At 49.3% G+C, this 23939-nt stretch overlaps 2 protein-coding genes across 2 annotated transcripts; both read right to left on the reverse strand.

Moving 5' to 3' along the window:
* Window positions 1–2150: 2150 nt before the first annotated feature.
* On the reverse strand, window positions 2151–3852 carry LOC132073490 (inositol 1,4,5-trisphosphate receptor-interacting protein-like 1; the record flags this gene model as incomplete). Its single annotated transcript, XM_059472583.1, is given in 3 exon segments — window positions 2151–2752; window positions 2755–3315; window positions 3480–3852. Coding segments are annotated over 3 exon segments (1536 nt in total), but the record flags the coding sequence as incomplete, so codon positions are not given.
* A 3545-nt stretch (window positions 3853–7397) lies between these two features.
* Window positions 7398–9099, reverse strand: LOC132073491 (inositol 1,4,5-trisphosphate receptor-interacting protein-like 1; the record flags this gene model as incomplete). Its single annotated transcript, XM_059472584.1, is given in 3 exon segments — window positions 7398–7999; window positions 8002–8562; window positions 8727–9099. Coding segments are annotated over 3 exon segments (1536 nt in total), but the record flags the coding sequence as incomplete, so codon positions are not given.
* Between the last annotated feature and the right edge of the window lie 14840 nt (window positions 9100–23939).

The following is a 23939-nucleotide window of genomic DNA, read 5'->3' on the forward strand; positions in this document are numbered from 1 at the left end:
CCTCCACAATCAGTGGCAGAGGGGTTCCATACAGTAGGAAACTGGAGAAGTCTTGTTCCTTCCGAGTACCTCAGGCAGTGGGGGAAGGAAGAGGGTGATGCACCTGGGAATTAGGATAAAAAAGGAGGCTGCGGCCTTGTCCTGGGTCTCAAGAAATCGAGACACCCCAAGGGGAAATGTCCCTTGGCCTCTCCCTTTATTCCAATACTATTACAGGACTCCTCTGTGTCCTCCCTGGAGATAACCTCTGGCGTTGTGAAGTTTGTTCCCCACAGGGACACACCCTACTCTTTCAGTGCCCATTCCCCTGCTCTTCTCTGCTTTCTAATACATCTAGAAGCCCGTGTTATTACTGCTGCACGGATCTCCCACGGCTCTCTGCCAGCAGCACTCCAGAGCTCCCAACTCTAGGTGGCAGGGCCTCAGCGCCTTCCCTGTGCCGTCCCGCCCTGGCGGCCACACCAGGCCCTGCTTGCCGCCCTCATGGTGGCACTCCTGGCCCCAGTGTTCTCCAAGGCCTTCTCCGGGGGCACCTTCCTGCGGCCTTTCACTCACTGCACCAGGCCCAGCAGAGACCTGAGAGTGGCAGTGGACAAGGGCCTGCAGGGACAGCACCAGGCCCAGTGGCTTCCCTCTGACAGCAGGCCGGCTTGGGCTGGAGATGCACAAGAAATTCTTGTCTCTCAGGCTGCTCAGGCCCTTGCCTACACACACTGCCCACAGCAGCTGTGGCTGCCCCATCCCTGGCAGCGTTCCAAGCCAGGCTGGACGGGGTCTGAAACAAGCGGGCCCAGGAGAAGGTGTCCCTGCCCTTGGCAGCAGGGTTGCAACAAGACCATTTTTAAGCATCCTTCCAAGGGAGGCCCTTCTGGCCTTCTGTGGTCGCAGGGGCCGGGTTCAAATGGACTTAATTTCTGATTAGAACCAATTCACCACTGCAAGTTTGGCCAATTTCAAGGAGACTCTTCACAAGCTCAGATTCACAACTTGTCGCTTTTACCTACACTACAGGTCTGGTTGAGGTCAATAATGTCTTGCATGATCCAGGTTCTGGAATCTTGTCCTTTATTGAATCAAGAGCAACGAAATTTCCAGGTTGCTACTCATAAAAGCACTAACTATAGAACATAGTTGTGTGTCCCCAGCAGACAGAGACACAATATATGTCTTTACTACTACATAAAAAACATTCTTGTATGCAATATATAAGATATAATTGGTAAGTATGCTATAAATGTACCAATTTCATGAAAACCTTATAATAATATGCTATATTATATATAAGAGATAAGTGCCCTATGAGCATTAATATGTATCACAACTAAGAGTGACGCTTAATATTGGCTATATTGCATTCTTTAAACAAAATTAAATATTTGACCCTTTAGAATAATTTCTTCTCATTATATAATAATTACATAATTCATGTAGTTGACAATATTATATTATTCTATTGGCTTTTATGATATTTTACTATTATATATGATAATTGATAAGCTTTCTAGCATATAATATGTTCACAGGGGATATATATACACAAATTAACAACTTAGATGTTTACGTATACAAAATATCAGGTCAGCTCCAACACAGTTGGTACAATGCTGACCTGAAGGATTCCCATGCGGGAACAAGGAGAAACAACGTCCATTCACCAATCCCAAATATTGCCCAGGGATTGTGGAGTCTCTCTCCCCAGAGAAAGTTAAGAACCTCTATCCAAACACAATCCTTTGTAGTGCAGAGCGTAAAGACCTGCCGGGAGCACCCCTGAAGCAAATGATGCCACCAGTGGTCCTCTCAAACATCCCCTCGTCTGAGATTCTGAGATTCGTGTCTCTGCACAAGATGAAGCTCTCAGAGGGAAAATGGACTCAAAGAAAGAGGTGGGGGAATAATAGCATTTCCTTGTGCATGTTCCTTGATCTTTGGAGCCAACCTGGTCATCACTGGATGCAGTGCTGGGGGGGCTCTTGAGACCACACTGCTGCTGCTGCTGCTGCTGCTGATGGCATAGTGCTGCTACGCAGCGTTTTCCCTTCCCTCTCCGAAACCTACCTTCTCCCTTCTTTTCCCATCTCTCCTGAGAACTGGTTCTCTGCCACCCGGTGTGAGCCTCACAAGCACAGCTCTGTGCAGGAGAACCTCTTTCACTGTTCATTTCTAAGGATCCGTTTGAACCAATGCTGCAGATCCATGTACTGGTTCATTGCCTGAGAGTGGGCCACAGGATCCATCACCAGGTCATGGAAGAGATTGCGTGACCTGGCCATTAGGACCTCTGGGGGCAAGCGGATGCCCTCAGGAAGCCTCTGGTTGCCCACAATGAAGTGCTTAAAGCATCTCCTTTCCACACACGTGCGCAGGGTCTCGCTGATATCCATCAGCCAGCTCACAAAATGTCTCCTGCGCCACTGTGACGCGGGCAAGATGCTCAGGAGGTGCATGACAATGGTCTTGATGGTATAGGTGGAAAAGCCTAAGCCCAGCTGAAGACGAGTGAAGAACTGCAGGCATTTCAGGTGCAAGTTGTCAGGGGGAGCCTGCCTGGCGATGTACCTGAAGAACTTCATCTCGGCCACAGCGTAGCTCTCTGGCCAGATTGTGCTGGAGGTGTGGGCTTGCCTAGGCTGGCTGCTCACAAAGACGTCTGAGTTGCCTTGCCGCACCCCAAAGAGGATCTCGATCCGGTAGCTTTCTCTGCCGTTGGTCACCTTGAACTGGCAGGAGCGTCTGGGGGGCAGCAGCAATAATGCCAACTGTGTGACTCAAGCAAAGCCGGCCAGATTGCTCTCACCAGCTGGTAGAACCAGCGGGCAGTTTTCTCCACGTCCAGGTAGGAGCCCGTACACAGGGTATGAAGGAGGCTGGGATCCTGATGCCTCCTCAGCTCCTCCTCAGGGTGGTGCAGGAAGCACAGCATGTGCTCACCCTGCTGCTCACTCGTGCAGGTGCACTCCTGCTGCACGCGGATGTGGAAGTTCCTCAAGCGCCTCTGCCATGCAGGGCCCAGCTCTAGGTGGAAGCTGTGCCCTCGAGGAGGTGTCATGGGTATGAGCACCTGGTACACAACATCCTGCTCACGGGGACTCCAACCTTTGAAGGCACTGCCCACCCCAATGGCTCCTTGCAGCACCGGATAGAAACTGTTGGACAAGACCCGTCGAAAATAAATTGCAAAATGCTCCATCAGGGTTCTTGTCCGCATGCATCCTCCCTGCAGGTCCTGCACAGGCCACTGTACGCGCTCCATTACGATTCTTCCAAAGTTGTCGGCACGATCACGGAATTCTTGCACTTGATTTCCAACGTCATTGACGTTTGCTGCATTGGCAGCTTCATTGGCAGCTTCATTGGCAGCAGCATTGTCGACATCCTCTGCACGGCCATCATCACTGTTGTCTTCCTCCACCTCCATTTCATTGTCTCCTTCATCTTCATTTCCAAAGTCTTCTTCATGTGCATGCACATTTCAACCTCCTCTTCATTTACACCATCATGTCCTTCTCGTTGCTCCTCTGTCCTCAGGCTCCCTTTCCTCCACATATACCACAGTGCCAAGAGAAGGAGCAGGAGCCCAGCAAGAGCCCAGAGCTGCCAGTGCTGCCGGGCAGAGGAGAGCAGGTCTCCCCAGGCCAAGACACCCTGCTTCAGCAGGACCAGCTGCTCCACCTCCCGCTGCAGATGAATCTTCTCCTCTTCCTGGAGCTTGGCACGCACCTCCATTCGCAGACGTGTCACCTCGTCCAAGCCATTACCCACGGGCTGTGGGTACTGGACTAAACTTGGCAAGAGCAAGAGCCACAATACCCAGGTATCCATGGTCTGCAGGAGGATGGAGAGAAGGCCTTGAGAGGGAGGGGCTGAGAGGGAGGCAGCTGGCAGCAGGGATTGTGGGGGGGCAGCAGGGACAGGAATCCCAGGGATCTGGGAGCAGGAAGCACAGGACCCCAGAGAGCTGGCAGCAGCCAGGCCCGTTCCGCTGCCCGAGCAGCAGCAGCAGCAGCAGCAGCAGCAGCAGCAGCACGGTGTCCTGCCCAAGGCTGGGCCATGAGGGGCTGTTCCTGGATACAGGGGGAAAAGCCAGCCCCGGGTACTGCGTTTCTGCCCCGGCCCTTATCCCTAGCCCAGCCTCCCCACCATGTGTGCACTCACCGCTTGCCCAAGCAATACAGGGCCGGCGTTACCTGCTGGGGCCTTGTATAGCTGCCCCCATTTGTGACATGGCCCCGTCACGTCATGGACGTCACAGTACACCACAGCCAGCCCAGCCCCACCCTTTGTCCCCACCCCAGCTCAGACTGTCGCAGGGGCCCTGGGGTACCGGTTAAGGCAGCCTTTGAGTGAATCTTCTTCAAAGAACCTCTCTTGGCCCTTCTCTTGTCTTTTTTCTCAGCTGCCCTCCACTGGCAATCTCATAGATATCCATGTTGGAAGGCACTCTTGAGGATCACAGAGTCAAAGCCTTGACTCCATGCTGAGCTTCAGTTAAATCTCTGAGTCTATAAAAGCAGCACTTTGGTTTCAATCTTTCTGCTTTTCTGAAGAATGAGCATGATAGCATCCTCCTGGCTTCCCCACACCACTTGTTGACCAGGCCTCTGGAGAGCACTCCTTTTTTCTACTCCAGAAAGAGTTTCCCAGCACAATTGTTCTGCATTAGAAAAGTGTCTTTTTGGTGACCAGTTCTAGATAGATTGGTCTTTCTTTCTGTGCATAAACAGGCACAGCTACACAGACTGCAGGGATGAACCGCCATCTAAGAGTCGCAGGCTGCTATTGTAGCTCTTCCCCCTGATCCCTACCCAAAAATGCTCAACCCCATCAGCACCATCATTAAGCTCTAGACAGGTGGAACCCCGCCTTACATAGAGGGTGAGCCCAGCGCCCCCCCCTTCCCTGCCTGTGTCTTCTGCAGGGTTACAAAGATATAAACCAGAGGGCTATTGTGGTGGTCAGCAGCTTGCCTGAAGGCCTCACGCTTTCATTTCATCCTAATTTTAGAACTGAAGCAGAAGTAATTCTATAAGTACTTTAATGATGAAACTTAACCAGTGTGGACCGTTAGGGAGCAGGCCCGGACCGTTGGGGACACCAGCAGCTATTGGCTGTTTGACCGGGTGGCAACTGCTTCAACCAATGTGGACTGACCAGGCAGACATTCAGATCTGCAAAGGAAGAGAGCACTCAATAAAAGTTGCTTGCTGTGCATGAAGCTTGGTGCGTGTGTATGGTGCCATTCCTGCCTCCACAATCAAAGTGACAGAGGGGTTCCTTACAGTAGGAAACTGGAGAAGTCTTGTTCCTTCCGAGTACCTCAGGCAGTGGGGGAAGGAAGAGGGTGATGCACCTGGGAATTAGGATAACAAAGGAGGCTGCGGCCTTGTCCTGGGTCTCAAGAAATCGAGACACCCCAAGGGGAAATGTCCCTTGGCCTCTCCCTTTATTCCAATACTATTACAGGACTCCTCTGTGTCCTCCCTGGAGATAACCTCTGGCGTTGTGAAGTTTGTTCCCCACAGGGACACACCCTACTCTTTCAGTGCCCATTCCCCTGCTCTTCTCTGCTTTCTAATACATCTAGAAGCCCGTGTTATTACTGCTGCACGGATCTCCCACGGCTCTCTGCCAGCAGCACTCCAGAGCTCCCAACTCTAGGTGGCAGGGCCTCAGCGCCTTCCCTGTGCCGTCCCGCCCTGGCGGCCACACCAGGCCCTGCTTGCCGCCCTCATGGTGGCACTCCTGGCCCCAGTGTTCTCCAAGGCCTTCTCCGGGGGCACCTTCCTGCGGCCTTTCACTCACTGCACCAGGCCCAGCAGAGACCTGAGAGTGGCAGTGGACAAGGGCCTGCAGGGACAGCACCAGGCCCAGTGGCTTCCCTCTGACAGCAGGCCGGCTTGGGCTGGAGATGCACAAGAAATTCTTGTCTCTCAGGCTGCTCAGGCCCTTGCCTACACACACTGCCCACAGCAGCTGTGGCTGCCCCATCCCTGGCAGCGTTCCAAGCCAGGCTGGACGGGGTCTGAAACAAGCGGGCCCAGGAGAAGGTGTCCCTGCCCTTGGCAGCAGGGTTGCAACAAGACCATTTTTAAGCATCCTTCCAAGGGAGGCCCTTCTGGCCTTCTGTGGTCGCAGGGGCCGGGTTCAAATGGACTTAATTTCTGATTAGAACCAATTCACCACTGCAAGTTTGGCCAATTTCAAGGAGACTCTTCACAAGCTCAGATTCACAACTTGTCGCTTTTACCTACACTACAGGTCTGGTTGAGGTCAATAATGTCTTGCATGATCCAGGTTCTGGAATCTTGTCCTTTATTGAATCAAGAGCAACGAAATTTCCAGGTTGCTACTCATAAAAGCACTAACTATAGAACATAGTTGTGTGTCCCCAGCAGACAGAGACACAATATATGTCTTTACTACTACATAAAAAACATTCTTGTATGCAATATATAAGATATAATTGGTAAGTATGCTATAAATGTACCAATTTCATGAAAACCTTATAATAATATGCTATATTATATATAAGAGATAAGTGCCCTATGAGCATTAATATGTATCACAACTAAGAGTGACGCTTAATATTGGCTATATTGCATTCTTTAAACAAAATTAAATATTTGACCCTTTAGAATAATTTCTTCTCATTATATAATAATTACATAATTCATGTAGTTGACAATATTATATTATTCTATTGGCTTTTATGATATTTTACTATTATATATGATAATTGATAAGCTTTCTAGCATATAATATGTTCACAGGGGATATATATACACAAATTAACAACTTAGATGTTTACGTATACAAAATATCAGGTCAGCTCCAACACAGTTGGTACAATGCTGACCTGAAGGATTCCCATGCGGGAACAAGGAGAAACAACGTCCATTCACCAATCCCAAATATTGCCCAGGGATTGTGGAGTCTCTCTCCCCAGAGAAAGTTAAGAACCTCTATCCAAACACAATCCTTTGTAGTGCAGAGCGTAAAGACCTGCCGGGAGCACCCCTGAAGCAAATGATGCCACCAGTGGTCCTCTCAAACATCCCCTCGTCTGAGATTCTGAGATTCGTGTCTCTGCACAAGATGAAGCTCTCAGAGGGAAAATGGACTCAAAGAAAGAGGTGGGGGAATAATAGCATTTCCTTGTGCATGTTCCTTGATCTTTGGAGCCAACCTGGTCATCACTGGATGCAGTGCTGGGGGGGCTCTTGAGACCACACTGCTGCTGCTGCTGCTGCTGCTGATGGCATAGTGCTGCTACGCAGCGTTTTCCCTTCCCTCTCCGAAACCTACCTTCTCCCTTCTTTTCCCATCTCTCCTGAGAACTGGTTCTCTGCCACCCGGTGTGAGCCTCACAAGCACAGCTCTGTGCAGGAGAACCTCTTTCACTGTTCATTTCTAAGGATCCGTTTGAACCAATGCTGCAGATCCATGTACTGGTTCATTGCCTGAGAGTGGGCCACAGGATCCATCACCAGGTCATGGAAGAGATTGCGTGACCTGGCCATTAGGACCTCTGGGGGCAAGCGGATGCCCTCAGGAAGCCTCTGGTTGCCCACAATGAAGTGCTTAAAGCATCTCCTTTCCACACACGTGCGCAGGGTCTCGCTGATATCCATCAGCCAGCTCACAAAATGTCTCCTGCGCCACTGTGACGCGGGCAAGATGCTCAGGAGGTGCATGACAATGGTCTTGATGGTATAGGTGGAAAAGCCTAAGCCCAGCTGAAGACGAGTGAAGAACTGCAGGCATTTCAGGTGCAAGTTGTCAGGGGGAGCCTGCCTGGCGATGTACCTGAAGAACTTCATCTCGGCCACAGCGTAGCTCTCTGGCCAGATTGTGCTGGAGGTGTGGGCTTGCCTAGGCTGGCTGCTCACAAAGACGTCTGAGTTGCCTTGCCGCACCCCAAAGAGGATCTCGATCCGGTAGCTTTCTCTGCCGTTGGTCACCTTGAACTGGCAGGAGCGTCTGGGGGGCAGCAGCAATAATGCCAACTGTGTGACTCAAGCAAAGCCGGCCAGATTGCTCTCACCAGCTGGTAGAACCAGCGGGCAGTTTTCTCCACGTCCAGGTAGGAGCCCGTACACAGGGTATGAAGGAGGCTGGGATCCTGATGCCTCCTCAGCTCCTCCTCAGGGTGGTGCAGGAAGCACAGCATGTGCTCACCCTGCTGCTCACTCGTGCAGGTGCACTCCTGCTGCACGCGGATGTGGAAGTTCCTCAAGCGCCTCTGCCATGCAGGGCCCAGCTCTAGGTGGAAGCTGTGCCCTCGAGGAGGTGTCATGGGTATGAGCACCTGGTACACAACATCCTGCTCACGGGGACTCCAACCTTTGAAGGCACTGCCCACCCCAATGGCTCCTTGCAGCACCGGATAGAAACTGTTGGACAAGACCCGTCGAAAATAAATTGCAAAATGCTCCATCAGGGTTCTTGTCCGCATGCATCCTCCCTGCAGGTCCTGCACAGGCCACTGTACGCGCTCCATTACGATTCTTCCAAAGTTGTCGGCACGATCACGGAATTCTTGCACTTGATTTCCAACGTCATTGACGTTTGCTGCATTGGCAGCTTCATTGGCAGCTTCATTGGCAGCAGCATTGTCGACATCCTCTGCACGGCCATCATCACTGTTGTCTTCCTCCACCTCCATTTCATTGTCTCCTTCATCTTCATTTCCAAAGTCTTCTTCATGTGCATGCACATTTCAACCTCCTCTTCATTTACACCATCATGTCCTTCTCGTTGCTCCTCTGTCCTCAGGCTCCCTTTCCTCCACATATACCACAGTGCCAAGAGAAGGAGCAGGAGCCCAGCAAGAGCCCAGAGCTGCCAGTGCTGCCGGGCAGAGGAGAGCAGGTCTCCCCAGGCCAAGACACCCTGCTTCAGCAGGACCAGCTGCTCCACCTCCCGCTGCAGATGAATCTTCTCCTCTTCCTGGAGCTTGGCACGCACCTCCATTCGCAGACGTGTCACCTCGTCCAAGCCATTACCCACGGGCTGTGGGTACTGGACTAAACTTGGCAAGAGCAAGAGCCACAATACCCAGGTATCCATGGTCTGCAGGAGGATGGAGAGAAGGCCTTGAGAGGGAGGGGCTGAGAGGGAGGCAGCTGGCAGCAGGGATTGTGGGGGGGCAGCAGGGACAGGAATCCCAGGGATCTGGGAGCAGGAAGCACAGGACCCCAGAGAGCTGGCAGCAGCCAGGCCCGTTCCGCTGCCCGAGCAGCAGCAGCAGCAGCAGCAGCAGCAGCAGCAGCACGGTGTCCTGCCCAAGGCTGGGCCATGAGGGGCTGTTCCTGGATACAGGGGGAAAAGCCAGCCCCGGGTACTGCGTTTCTGCCCCGGCCCTTATCCCTAGCCCAGCCTCCCCACCATGTGTGCACTCACCGCTTGCCCAAGCAATACAGGGCCGGCGTTACCTGCTGGGGCCTTGTATAGCTGCCCCCATTTGTGACATGGCCCCGTCACGTCATGGACGTCACAGTACACCACAGCCAGCCCAGCCCCACCCTTTGTCCCCACCCCAGCTCAGACTGTCGCAGGGGCCCTGGGGTACCGGTTAAGGCAGCCTTTGAGTGAATCTTCTTCAAAGAACCTCTCTTGGCCCTTCTCTTGTCTTTTTTCTCAGCTGCCCTCCACTGGCAATCTCATAGATATCCATGTTGGAAGGCACTCTTGAGGATCACAGAGTCAAAGCCTTGACTCCATGCTGAGCTTCAGTTAAATCTCTGAGTCTATAAAAGCAGCACTTTGGTTTCAATCTTTCTGCTTTTCTGAAGAATGAGCATGATAGCATCCTCCTGGCTTCCCCACACCACTTGTTGACCAGGCCTCTGGAGAGCACTCCTTTTTTCTACTCCAGAAAGAGTTTCCCAGCACAATTGTTCTGCATTAGAAAAGTGTCTTTTTGGTGACCAGTTCTAGATAGATTGGTCTTTCTTTCTGTGCATAAACAGGCACAGCTACACAGACTGCAGGGATGAACCGCCATCTAAGAGTCGCAGGCTGCTATTGTAGCTCTTCCCCCTGATCCCTACCCAAAAATGCTCAACCCCATCAGCACCATCATTAAGCTCTAGACAGGTGGAACCCCGCCTTACATAGAGGGTGAGCCCAGCGCCCCCCCCTTCCCTGCCTGTGTCTTCTGCAGGGTTACAAAGATATAAACCAGAGGGCTATTGTGGTGGTCAGCAGCTTGCCTGAAGGCCTCACGCTTTCATTTCATCCTAATTTTAGAACTGAAGCAGAAGTAATTCTATAAGTACTTTAATGATGAAACTTAACCAGTGTGGACCGTTAGGGAGCAGGCCCGGACCGTTGGGGACACCAGCAGCTATTGGCTGTTTGACCGGGTGGCAACTGCTTCAACCAATGTGGACTGACCAGGCAGACATTCAGATCTGCAAAGGAAGAGAGCACTCAATAAAAGTTGCTTGCTGTGCATGAAGCTTGGTGCGTGTGTATGGTGCCATTCCTGCCTCCACAATCAAAGTGACAGAGGGGTTCCTTACAGTAGGAAACTGGAGAAGTCTTGTTCCTTCCGAGTACCTCAGGCAGTGGGGGAAGGAAGAGGGTGATGCACCTGGGAATTAGGATAACAAAGGAGGCTGCGGCCTTGTCCTGGGTCTCAAGAAATCGAGACACCCCAAGGGGAAATGTCCCTTGGCCTCTCCCTTTATTCCAATACTATTACAGGACTCCTCTGTGTCCTCCCTGGAGATAACCTCTGGCGTTGTGAAGTTTGTTCCCCACAGGGACACACCCTACTCTTTCAGTGCTCATTCTCCAGCTCTTCTCTGCTTTCTAACACATCTAGAAGCCCGTGTCCTTGCTGCTGCACGGATCTCCCACGGCTCTCTGCCAGCAGCACTCCCAGCTCCAGCTGGCAGGGCCTCAGCGCCTGCCCTGTGCCCTCCCGCCCTGACGGCCACACCAGGCCCTGCTTGCCGCCCTCATGGTGGCACTCCTGGCCCCAGCGTTCTCCAAGGCCTTCTCCGGGGGCACCTTCTTGCGGCCTTTCACTCTCTGCACCAGGCCCAGCAGAGACCTGAGAGCGGCAGTGGACAAGGGCCTGCAGGGACAGCACCAGGCCCAGTGGCTTCCCTCTGACAGCAGGCCGGCTTGGGCTGGAGATGCACAAGAAATTCCTGCCTCTCAGGCTGCTCAGGCCTTTGCCTACACACATTGCCCATAGCAGCTGTGGCTGCCCCATCCCTTGCAGCGTTCCAAGCCAGGCTGGACGGGGTCTGAAACTTGCGGGCCCAGGAGAAGTTGTCCCTGCCCTTGGCAGCAGGGTTGCAACAAGACCATTTTGAAGCATCCTTCCAAGGGAGGCCTTTCTGGCCTTCTGTGGTCGCAGGGGCCGCGTTCAACTGGACTTAATTTCTGATTAGAACCAATTCACCACTGCAAGTTTGGCCAATTTCAAGGAGACTCTTCACAAGCTCAGATTCACAACTTGTCGCTTTTACCTACACTACAGGTCTGGTTGAGGTCAATAAAGTCTTGCATGATCCAGGTTCTGGAATCTTGTCTTTTATTGAATCAAGAGCAACAAAATTTCCAGGTTGCTACTCATAAAAGCACTAACTATAGAACATAGTTGTGTGTCCCCAGCAGACAGAGACACAATATATGTCTTTACTACTACATAAAAAACATTCTTGTATGCAATATATAAGATATAATTGGTAAGTATGCTATAAATGTACCAATTTCATGAAAACCTTATAATAATATGCTATATTATATATAAGAGATAAGTGCCCTATGAGCATTAATATGTATCACAACTAAGAGTGACGCTTAATATTGGCTATATTGCATTCTTTAAACAAAATTAAATATTTGACCCTTTAGAATAATTTCTTCTCATTATATAATAATTACATAATTCATGTAGTTGACAATATTATATTATTCTATTGGCTTTTATGATATTTTACTATTATATATGATAATTGATAAGCTTTCTAGCATATAATATGTTCACAGGGGATATATATACACAAATTAACAACTTAGATGTTTACGTATACAAAATATCAGGTCAGCTCCAACACAGTTGGTACAATGCTGACCTGAAGGATTCCCATGCGGGAACAAGGAGAAACAACGTCCATTCACCAATCCCAAATATTGCCCAGGGATTGTGGAGTCTCTCTCCCCAGAGAAAGTTAAGAACCTCTATCCAAACACAATCCTTTGTAGTGCAGAGCGTAAAGACCTGCCGGGAGCACCCCTGAAGCAAATGATGCCACCAGTGGTCCTCTCAAACATCCCCTCGTCTGAGATTCTGAGATTCGTGTCTCTGCACAAGATGAAGCTCTCAGAGGGAAAATGGACTCAAAGAAAGAGGTGGGGGAATAATAGCATTTCCTTGTGCATGTTCCTTGATCTTTGGAGCCAACCTGGTCATCACTGGATGCAGTGCTGGGGAGGCTCTTGAGACCACACTGCTGCTGCTGCTGCTGCTGCTGATGGCATAGTGCTGCTACGCAGCGTTTTCCCTTCCCTCTCCGAAACCTACCTTCTCCCTTCTTTTCCCATCTCTCCTGAGAACTGGTTCTCTGCCACCCGGTGTGAGCCTCACAAGCACAGCTCTGTGCAGGAGAACCTCTTTCACTGTTCATTTCTAAGGATCCGTTTGAGCCAATGCTGCAGATCCATGTACTGGTTCATTGCCTGAGAGTGGGCAACGGGATCCATCACCAGGTCATGGAAGAGATTGCGTGACCTGGCCATTAGGACCTCTGGGGGCAAGCGGATGCCCTCAGGAAGCCTCTGGTTGCCCACAATGAAGTGATTGAGGCGTCTCCTTTCCACACATGTGCGCAGGCTCTCGCTGATATCCATCAGCCGGCTCACAAAATGTCTCCTGCGCCACTGTGACGCGGGCAAGATGCTCAGGAGGTGCATGACAATGGTCTTGATGGTATAGGTGGAAAAGCCTAAGCCCAGCTGAAGACGAGTGAAGAACTGCAGGCATTTCAGGTGCAAGCTGTCAGGGGGAGCCCGCCTGGCGATGTACCTGAAGAACTTCATCTCGGCCACAGCGTAGCTCTCTGGCCAGATTGTGCTGGAGGTGTGGGCTTGCCTAGGCTGGCTGCTCACAAAGACGTCTGAGTTGCCTTGCCGCACCCCAAAGAGGATCTCGATCCGGTAGCTTTCTCTGCCGTTGGTCACCTTGAACTGGCAGGAGCGTCTGGGGGGCAGCAGCAATAATGCCAACTGTGTGACTCAAGCAAAGCCGGCCAGATTGCTCTCACCAGCTGGTAGAACCAGCGGGCAGTTTTCTCCACGTCCAGGTAGGAGCCCGTACACAGGATATGAAGGAGGCTGGGATCCTGATGCCTCCTCAGCTCCTCCTCAGGGTGGTGCAGGAAGCACAGCATGTGCTCACCCTGCTGCTCACTCGTGCAGGTGCACTCCTGCTGCACGCGGATGTGGAAGTTCCTCAAGCGCCTCTGCCATGCAGGGCCCAGCTCTAGGTGGAAGCTGTGCCCTCGAGGAGGTGTCATGGGTATGAGCACCTGGTACACAACATCCTGCTCACGGGGACTCCAACCTTCGAAGGCACTACCCACCCCAATGGCTCCTTGCAGCACCGGATAGAAACTGTTGGACAAGACCCGTCGAAAATAAATTGCAAAATGCTCCATCAGGGTTCTTGTCCGCATGCATCCACCATGCAGGTCCTGCACAGGCCACTGTACGCGCTCCATTACGATTCTTCCAAAGTTGTCGGCACGATCACGGAATTCTTGCACTTGATTTCCAACGTCATTGACGTTTGCTGCATTGGCAGCTTCATTGCCAGCTTCATTGGCAGCAGCATTGTCGACATCCTCTGCACGGCCATCATCACTGTCGTCTTCCTCCACCTCCATTTCATTGTCTCCTTCATCTTCATTTCCAAAGTCTTCTTCATGTGCATGCACATTTTCAACCTCCTCTTCATTTACACCATCATGTCCTTCTCCTTGCTCCTCTGTCCTCAGGCTCCCTTTCCTCCACATATACCACAGTGCCAAGAGAAGGAGCAGGAGCCCAGCAAGAGCCCAGAGCTGCCAGTGCTGCCGGGCAGAGGAGAGCAGGTCTCCCCAGGCCAAGACACCCTGCTTCAGCAGGACCAGCTGCTCCACCTCCCGCTGCAGATGAATCTTCTCCTCTTCCTGGAGCTTGGCACGCACCTCCATTCGCAGACGTGTCACCTCGTCCAAGCCATTACCCACGGGCTGTGGGTACTGGACTAAACTTGGCAAGAGCAAGAGCCACAATACCCAGGTATCCATGGTCTGCAGGAGGATGGAGAGAAGGCCTTGAGAGGGAGGGGCTGAGAGGGAGGCAGCTGGCAGCAGGGATTGTGGGGGGGCAGCAGGGACAGGAATCCCAGGGATCTGGGAGCAGGAAGCACAGGACCCCAGAGAGCTGGCAGCAGCCAGGCCCGTTCCGCTGCCCGAGCAGCAGCAGCAGCAGCAGCAGCAGCAGCACGGTGTCCTGCCCAAGGCTGGGCCATGAGGGGCTGTTCCTGGATGCAGGGGGAAAAGCCAGCCCCGGGTACTGCGTTTCTGCCCCGGCCCTTATCCCCAGCCCAGCCTCCCCACCATGTGTGCACTCACCGCTTGCCCAAGCAATACAGGGCCGGCGTTACCTGCTGGGGCCTTGTATAGCTGCCCCCATTTGTGACATGGCCCCGTCACGTCATGGACGTCACAGTGCACCACAGCCAGCCCAGCCCCACCCTTTGTCCCCACCCCAGCTCAGACTGTCGCAGGGGCCCTGGGGTACTGGTTAAGGCAGCCTTTGAGTGAATCTTCTTCAAAGAACCTCTCTTGGCCCTTCTCTTGTCTTTTTTCTCAGCTGCCCTCCACTGGCAATCTCATAGATATCCATGTTGGAAGGCACTCTTGAGGATCACAGAGTCAAAGCCTTGACTCCATGCTGAGCTTCAGTTAAATCTCTGAGTCTATAAAAGCTGCACTTTGGTTTCAATCTTTCTGCTTTTCTGAAGAATGAGCATGATAGCATCCTCCTGGCTTCCCCACACCACTTGTGGACCAGGCCTCTGGAGAGCACTCCTTTTTTCTACTCCAGAAAGAGTTTCCCAGCACAATTGTTCTGCATTAGAAAGATGTCTTTTTGGTGACCAGTTCTAGATAGATTGGTCTTTCTTTCTGTGCATAAACAGGCACAGCTACACAGACTGCAGGGATGAACCGCCATCTAAGAGTCGCAGGCTGCTATTGTAGCTCTTCCCCCTGATCCCTACCCAAAAATGCTCAACCCCATCAGCACCATCATTAAGCTCTAGACAGGTGGAACCCCGCCTTACATAGAGGGTGAGCCCAGCGCCCCCCCCTTCCCTGCCTGTGTCTTCTGCAGGGTTACAAAGATATAAACCAGAGGGCTATTGTGGTGGTCAGCAGCTTGCCTGAAGGCCTCACGCTTTCATTTCATCCTAATTTTAGAACTGAAGCAGAAGTAATTCTATAAGTACTTTAATGATGAAACTTAACCAGTGTGGACCGTTAGGGAGCAGGCCCGGACCGTTGGGGACACCAGCAGCTATTGGCTGTTTGACCGGGTGGCAACTGCTTCAACCAATGTGGACTGACCAGGCAGACATTCAGATCTGCAAAGGAAGAGAGCACTCAATAAAAGTTGCTTGCTGTGCATGAAGCTTGGTGCGTGTGTATGGTGCCATTCCTGCCTCCACAATCAAAGTGACAGAGGGGTTCCTTACAGTAGGAAACTGGAGAAGTCTTGTTCCTTCCGAGTACCTCAGGCAGTGGGGGAAGGAAGAGGGTGATGCACCTGGGAATTAGGATAAAAAAGGAGGCTGCGGCCTTGTCCTGGGTCTCAAGAAATCGAGACACCCCAAGGGGAAATGTCCCTTGGCCTCTCCCTTTATTCCAATACTATTACAGGACTCCTCTGTGTCCTCCCTGGAGATAACCTCTGGCGTTGTGAAGTTTGTTCCCCACAGGGACACACCCTACTCTTTCAGTGCTCATTCTCCAGCTCTTCTCTGCTTTCTAACACATCTAGAAGCCCGTGTCCTTGCTGCTGCACGGATCTCCCACGGCTCTCTGCCAGCAGCACTCCCAGCTCCAGCTGGCAGGGCCTCAGCGCCTGCCCTGTGCCCTCCCGCCCTGACGGCCACACCAGGCCCTGCTTGCCATCCTCATGGTGGCACTCCTGGCCCCAGCGTTCTCCAAGGCCTTCTCCGGGGGCACCTTCTTGCGGCCTTTCACTCTCTGCACCAGGCCCAGCAGAGACCTGAGAGCGGCAGTGGACAAGGGCCTGCAGGGACAGCACCAGGCCCAGTGGCTTCCCTCTGACAGTGGGCCGGCTTGGGCTGGAGATGCACAAGAAATTCTTGCCTCTCAGGCTGCTCAGGCCCTTGCCTAAACACACTGCCCACAGCAGCTGTGGCTGCCCCATCCCTGGCAGCGTTCCAAGCCAGGCTGGACGGGGTCTGAAACAAGCGGGCCCAGGAGAAGTTGTCCCTGCCCTTGGCAGCAGGGTTGCAACAAGACCATTTTTAAGCATCCTTCCAAGGGAGGCCCTTCTGGCCTTCTGTGGTCGCAGGGGCCGCGTTCAACTGGACTTAATTTCTGATTAGAACCAATTCACCACTGCAAGTTTGGCCAATTTCAAGGAGACTCTTCACAAGCTCAGATTCACAACTTGTCGCTTTTACCTACACTACAGGTCTGGTTGAGGTCAATAAAGTCTTGCATGATCCAGGTTCTGGAATCTTGTCCTTTATTGAATCAAGAGCAACGAAATTTCCAGGTTGCTACTCATAAAAGCACTAACTATAGAACATAGTTGTGTGTCCCCAGCAGACAGAGACACGATATATGTCTTTACTACTACATTAAAAAAAACTCTTATATATTAAACTCCTTATATATACAATATAACATTTATAATTGCTACGTATGATATAAATGTATCAATTTTTTGGAAATTTTAAAATAACATGTTTTCATCCATATAAGATATAAGTGCCCTATGAGCATTAATACGTATCACAACTTAGAGTGACGCTAAATATTGGCTATATTGCATTCTTTAAACAAAATTACATATTTGACCCTTTGGAATAATTTCTTCTCATGATATAATAGTTACATAATTCATGTAGTTGACAATATTTATATTATTCCATTGGCTTTTATGATATTTTACTATTATATATGATAATTGATAAGCTTTCTAGCATATAATATGTACACAGGGGATATATATACACAAATTAACAACCTAGATCTTTACATATACAAAGTATCAGGTCAGCTCCAACACAGTTGGTACAATGCTGACCTGAAGGATTCCCATGAGGGAAGAAGGAGAAACAACATCCATTCAGCAATCCCAAACATTGCCCAGGGATTGTGGAGTCTCCGTCCCCAGAGAGAGAGAGTCAAAACCTTGATCCGAACGCAATCCTTTGTAGTGTAGAGCGGGAAGACCTGCCGGGAGCACCCCTGAAGCAAATGATGCCACCAGTGGTCCTTTCAAACATTCCCTCATCTGAGATTCTGAGATTCGTGTCTCGGCACAAGATGAAGCCCTCAGAGGGAAAATGGACTCAAAGAAAGAGGTGGGGGAATAATAGCATTTCCTTGTGCATGTTCCTTGATCTTTGGAGCCAACCTGGTCATCACTGGATGCAGTGCTGGGGAGGCTCTTGAGACCACACTGCTGCTGCTGCTGCTGCTGCTGATGGCATAGTGCTGCTACGCAGCGTTTTCCCTTCCCTCTCTGAAACCTACCTTCTCCCTTCTTTTCCCATCTCTCCTGAGAACTGGTTCTCTGCCACCCGGTGTGAGCATCACAAGCACAGCTCTGTGCAGGAGAACCTCTTTCACTGTTCATTTTTAAGGATCCGTTTGAACCAATGCTGCAGATCCATGTACTGGTTCATTGCCTGAGAGTGGGCAACGGGATCCATCACCAGGTCATGGAAGAGATTGCGTGACCTGGCCATTAGGACCTCTGGGGGCAAGCGGATGCCCTCAGGAAGCCTCTGGTTGCCCACAATGAAGTGATTGAGGCGTCTCCTTTCCACACACGTGCGCAGGCTCTCGCTGATATCCATCAGCCGGCTCACAAAATGTCTCCTGCGCCACTGTGACGCGGGCAAGATGCTCAGGAGGTGCATGACAATGGTCTTGATGGTATAGGTGGAAAAGCCTAAGCCCAGCTGAAGACGAGTGAAGAACTGCAGGCATTTCAGGTGCAAGCTGTCAGGGGGAGCCTGCCTGGCGATGTACCTGAAGAACTTCATCTCGGCCACAGCGTAGCTCTCTGGCCAGATTGTGCTGGAGGTGTGGGCTTGCCTAGGCTGGCTGCTCACAAAGACGTCTGAGTTGCCTTGCCGCAGCCCAAAGAGTACCTCGATCCGGTAGCTTTCTCTGCCGTTGGTCACCTTGAACTGGCAGGAGCGTCTGGGGGGCAGCAGCACTAAATGCCAACTGTGTGACTCAAGCAAAGCCGGCCAGATTGCTCTCACCAGCTGGTAGAACCAGCGGGCAGTTTTCTCCACGTCCAGGTAGGAGCCCGTGCACAGGGTATGAAGGAGGCTGGGATCCTGATGCCTCCTCAGCTCCTCCTCAGGGTGGTGCAGGAAGCACAGCATGTGCTCACCCTGCTGCTCACTCGTGCAGGTGCACTCCTGCTGCACGCGGATGTGGAAGTTCCTCAAGCGCCTCTGCCATGCAGTGCCCAGCTCTAGGTGGAAGCTGTGCCCTCGGGGAGGTGTCATGGGTTGTCGACGGAAGGGAACCAGGACATCAATTTGATCATCACAGGCCCAATTTTATTTATCAGTACGGCGGGTTAAATACAGTTCATAATGAGCTTCATACATATTGCAAAATTGAGCTCAGGATTGGTCAGTTACATATCAGCACCTACGCCTACTTCTGCATTCCTATTGTTCTGCTTTTGATACTTTTCACATATTCTCAGGATATATTCAGGACTAATCTCTACTCCCTCTCCTCATGTTGCAGCCAGGTCACTGCTGACTTTTCCTTTTAGCTTGCTGACTGCTGGCTTTTCTCCTTCAGCTTAACCAGCGGCATTATTTCAGCGTGGCCTTTCTCAGCTAACCAATTATTAATAATACTCTCCACATTTCCCCCGTTTTCTTATTGCGCAAGGAGATTATTTTGCCATGTTTTTGCTATTGTACGGCTGACCATGTTTTGAATACAGTTAAAGATACAAGGCAAAATAAGCAAAAACAGTAAAATTACACCCAGAAGTCCTATAGCATAGATCACTATGTTCCTCAGCCACGGTCCAAGTCCTAAGCCTTTAAGCCATTCGTCAATTCCTAAACTGTCTTCTTCCTTAAGTTTGTGAAGTCCCTGTTGCAATTCTTTTATCTTAGTGTGAATGGACACCGAATGATCAGACAGATTCATGCAACACATTCCCTCAAACTCTTCACATCCATGCCCTTGTGCTAAGAGCAAAAAATCTACAGCAGCTCTATTTTGCAAAACGGCATGGTTAACACTTTGCACATCTGCAGTTAACATGTCTAGAATTTGTGATGTCTTGTTCAGCTCATCCCTTGCCCAGCATCCTAATTGTTTTGCTAAATTCATAGCTTTATTGGCAGATCCTCCTGGCAAGATAGTTGAAACCACCACCTGTTTGAATGTGCCCCAAAACCGTGGATCTCCTATCTTGCTGTAGTCTAAGTCATGTATGCTACGTTTTTTCCTGTTTGAATTTTGACTCAGCTGCATTAGCAAGGATACATTAGGGTGAAACAGTGACAATTTTCCCAAATAACAGGGTCCACCCTGTGGTTTAGCTGGTATACCATTCCACGCCCTGTCTCCACAAATCAAAAATATTCCTGTGGGTAATTTCATTGGTGCGGTGATATTTGTGCTGTTACATTGACTGTAATGCTGCGGAGAGAATTTACTCAAATTCAGGGATGAATCTAGGGTGGCCCATGTTTCTTTAGGTTGGTTTAAATTCTGAGCATCTGAAAATTTGAAGCTAAACCATCCACCAGCTGTAGTGTTAGATACGCTGGCATTTGTACTTCCAAAAAGATCCAATTCCTCAGGAGGAGAATGCAAAGAGGTGTTAAGTGATTAGATTAGTAAGCATTGACGATAGCCATCACTCTGACCTGCAGTATACCCTTGTTGTACTGGCAATGTGATGTTTGACATGTTAGACATACATAAGGTTTGATTGTTTATCAAACTGCAAAATTCTCCAGGAGACCACACCAGAAGTCCCACCAGGCATGTTCGAAATGGGTTAGTTACTCCTCCAAGACTAAGACAAAGTGATGATTGGTTAGTTTGATTAGCAAGTGTCACCCATAAATTTTCCCTTGGTTGACTAAAGTGTGTTATTCCTACTGCTTCACTTGCTACAGCATTGAGCAGTATAACAAGAACAAACTTCATTTTTCTTTCTGCTTGCTTTGCTCCTCCCTTTCTTCCTTCTGCTTGCGTTGTTTTTCCTTTCTTCGCTGTCTTTTCCCTGGTTTGTTAGATTGTCTATTGTAAGGCTGAGTCAATTTTTGAATATACTGATCTAATTCTAAATCAGCATCCTTGCTCACAAGTATAGCATGAGGTAAGTTTGAAGGCAAATCAGCTTTACAGCGAGCTGCTATGATGCGTGAAGCTTTAGTAATTTCAAATATTCTAAGGTTTTCCTGCAACTTCCACCTAAGATATGCTATAACCACTTGTTCTGCACTCTCAAAAAGCTGTAATCCTGTCCGTCCTGGCAGGCCAGTACTTTGTTCAAGAGCTCTAACCCAGAAATAATTTCGAATCCACCTTCCAGAACAAGGGTTACACCATAAATAATCTACTGACCTCTGTGAATACCAATAAACCTGATTACAATCTGCACAATGCAAAGCTACCCATGCATAGCATTCATCATTATCCCTTTTGCAAACATAACAAGGAAGTGAATATAAGTAAGGACCAGTATAAAATTGTGGTTCTTCAATCCAAAGCAACCAATTCAATGGTGGTGATCGCAAAGCCTCTTCTGCCTTCTTACTGTATGAGGCTAACAGCTCAAGGTCTTTCTTTAACACAAGGTGTATCTTATTTCGTAATCGTAGTTCTTGTTCGTTATCCTCCTCAACAACTATATCTTCCCGAGGGTCCCACAACTGTAAAAGTGTTCTAATCATAGAAAATTAATTAGCAATCACTGATACCCTTATTCAAATGAGACCCTTCCCCTTTTGCCTTCTTTTTCTTATCTGTCTTTAATCTTGCTGCTCCTGATTTCACTGGTCCTGCCACTTGCAAACTTAATTTTTGCAACTTGTCAATGCAGCAATCTAATGCTCTATCAGGATCCCCTTGGAAGGGTCCTACAATTGAATGCTGTGTTAAAGGCACTAATTTCCTGCACCTTATAGAAACTATACGTGATTTACTTTGAACCTTAATTCTATTTACAATACATTGTACTTCCCATCGATAATAAGCAAGAATTTTCTGTTCAGGAGACTCATAAAGATTTAAAGCTATATATGCATTTTGCCCTGTTTGTCTCCTTAATTCATCTTGCCAACTTTTACCCCACGTGTGCTCGTGTTCACAAGTGTGACACCACAAATCCCACAATAATGATTGTTCTATCCAAAAAGTTCTTTCACAACCCCCACAACTTAGGGCTATCCAGGCAGCACAATGTGGATTGTGACAGTCAAGGCAATGTAGTTTCGCTGGATTTGTTAAGCAAAAAGTTGATAATGAGTCAATAAAACCAATCAACTCCTGGGCCGTCCAATAGCGACGTGTCAGTGCTCTGTCCACCGCTTCCGAGCACCCCTTCAATTGTAACAGTAGTGGTTGTAGGACTAGAAGCAGTTTCTTCCCCAGTCGCTCCCTGTCCTCCTCCGTAAGGCGATCCACCAGAGGCTGCATCAAAAACAGGTTTAGTCTACTTAGCAGGCACCCACAAAGGTCCTGTAGGTGAGGAAACACAAAGATACCCCCGACCCCAATATAATACTCTTGCAGGTTTTTCCCATAATCCTGTACTTGGGTTCTTATACTTAACCCAGACCTCTGTTTCCTTAGTATTTTCCTGACCTGACCTCGGATGATGTTTCATTGCAGGGGGGGTATCATCTTCCCCAAAAATGCATAAATGGTTAATCACATACAAAACCTTAGCCAAACATGCTTGTGGATCTGCCAAATCTTGATGTTTTTCAATATACTGCTTAAGGGTACCGTTTGCTCTTTCCACTATTGCTTGTCCAGTAGGAGAGTGTGGAATACCTGTCACGTGCTTAACAGACCACTGATTCAAAAATTTCCGAACCCTAGCACTTACATAAGCTGGACCATTATCGGTTTTGATACTCTTTGGAACTCCCATAACAGCGAAACAACTTAACAGGTGTCTGATAACATGTATAGCTTTCTCTCCTGCCTGAGCCGTAGCCCATATATAATGACTATATGTATCTATGGGTAGCCCATATATAATGACTATATGTATCTATGGTGACGTGCACATGCTTGACTTTACCAAATCTGGCTATGTGTGTAACACCCATTTGCCATTTCTCATTTATTTCTAAACCTCGAGGATTAACCCCGATGCCTAGACCTATTCCACCATTATGATAACTACATGTTGGACATGCTCTGACAATGGCCTTGGCTTCTGACAAACTCAGCTCAAAGTGTTTTGCTAAACCTCTTGCATTTTGATGATATCTACTATGTGCTTCTCTGGCCAATGTGTGCTTGTCAATAGGACAAGAATTATCAATGGGTAGGGTAACCAATTTATCTGCACGTTCATTCCCTTCTCCTAAACCTTCAGACTCCTAATATGAATCACAGAATATGCTGCATTTCTTTCTTGTAAAGCCTTCCTTAACTGTATCAGTAACTCATACAATCGTTTATTATTCACTTCCTTAATTGCTGCTTCCTCTATTCGTTTGGCTACTCCTGCAGCATACATAGAGTCTGTGACCACATTTAAAGGCTCCTGTAAGTTGGACACCGCCCATACTACTGCTAGCAATTCCAAAGTTTGTAAGCTATCTGCAGGGTCTGCTGTGAGGAGTTGATGCTTCCATTGTCCCTTTTCTTGCCAGGTAACAGCAGCACGCCTTGATTTCTTTCCTGCATCCGTAAAAGCTGTAATAGCTCCTTCTATGGGGTTTTCTTCTCTCAAAGGTCGAGTGATCCAGTTCCATTCTGTCATCCATTGCAAAACTCTAGGCACTAATTTACTAGTCTCTACTTTAGCAAGTGACATCAATAATGCTTCTTGTAAATTCTTTGAATTAATCAAGTACCAGTCCAAGGTTTCTTTTTCCATAGGCAATCTAATAGTAGCAGGTTCTCTACCATCCACTTCAAGAATTCTGAGACGCCCCTTTTTGATTATTGCAGCCAATTGTTCAATTTTTGAAGATAGTGTTTTCTTATGCTGCAGTGGTGGTGATAACCATTCCAACACCCGTATCTCCCCTGTTTTCTTTTGCAACTGAGAGAGAGCACCAAGCAAGTGGCAAGGGCTATTCCAGATAGTAAGGTCAATGGGGTGGTCGAGTTGTCGACGAGACACATACCCTTGCTGTAAACAGTTACTAATTTGCTGCAAAGCAAGATGATGCTCCTTTGTCAGGTGTACAGGAGTAGTAGGGTCCACGCCTTTTAACAAAGGCCGTAGGGTTTCTAATAAATGATTTGGTATTCCCACAATAGGCTTCAGCCACTCTAAGTCTCCCAGCAACTTCTGTGCATCATGTAGAGTTTTAATGTCCAATTGTCCTGTATCCAGTAATCCATAAAGAGTTATGCTTTGATGCCCATAAGTAATTTCAACTTTTTGCTTTGGTCTATTTTGTAAATCCACAGTTAAAAGTG

This window comes from Ammospiza nelsoni, chromosome 5, assembly GCF_027579445.1.
Source record: "Ammospiza nelsoni isolate bAmmNel1 chromosome 5, bAmmNel1.pri, whole genome shotgun sequence".
NCBI lineage: Eukaryota > Metazoa > Chordata > Aves > Passeriformes > Passerellidae > Ammospiza > Ammospiza nelsoni.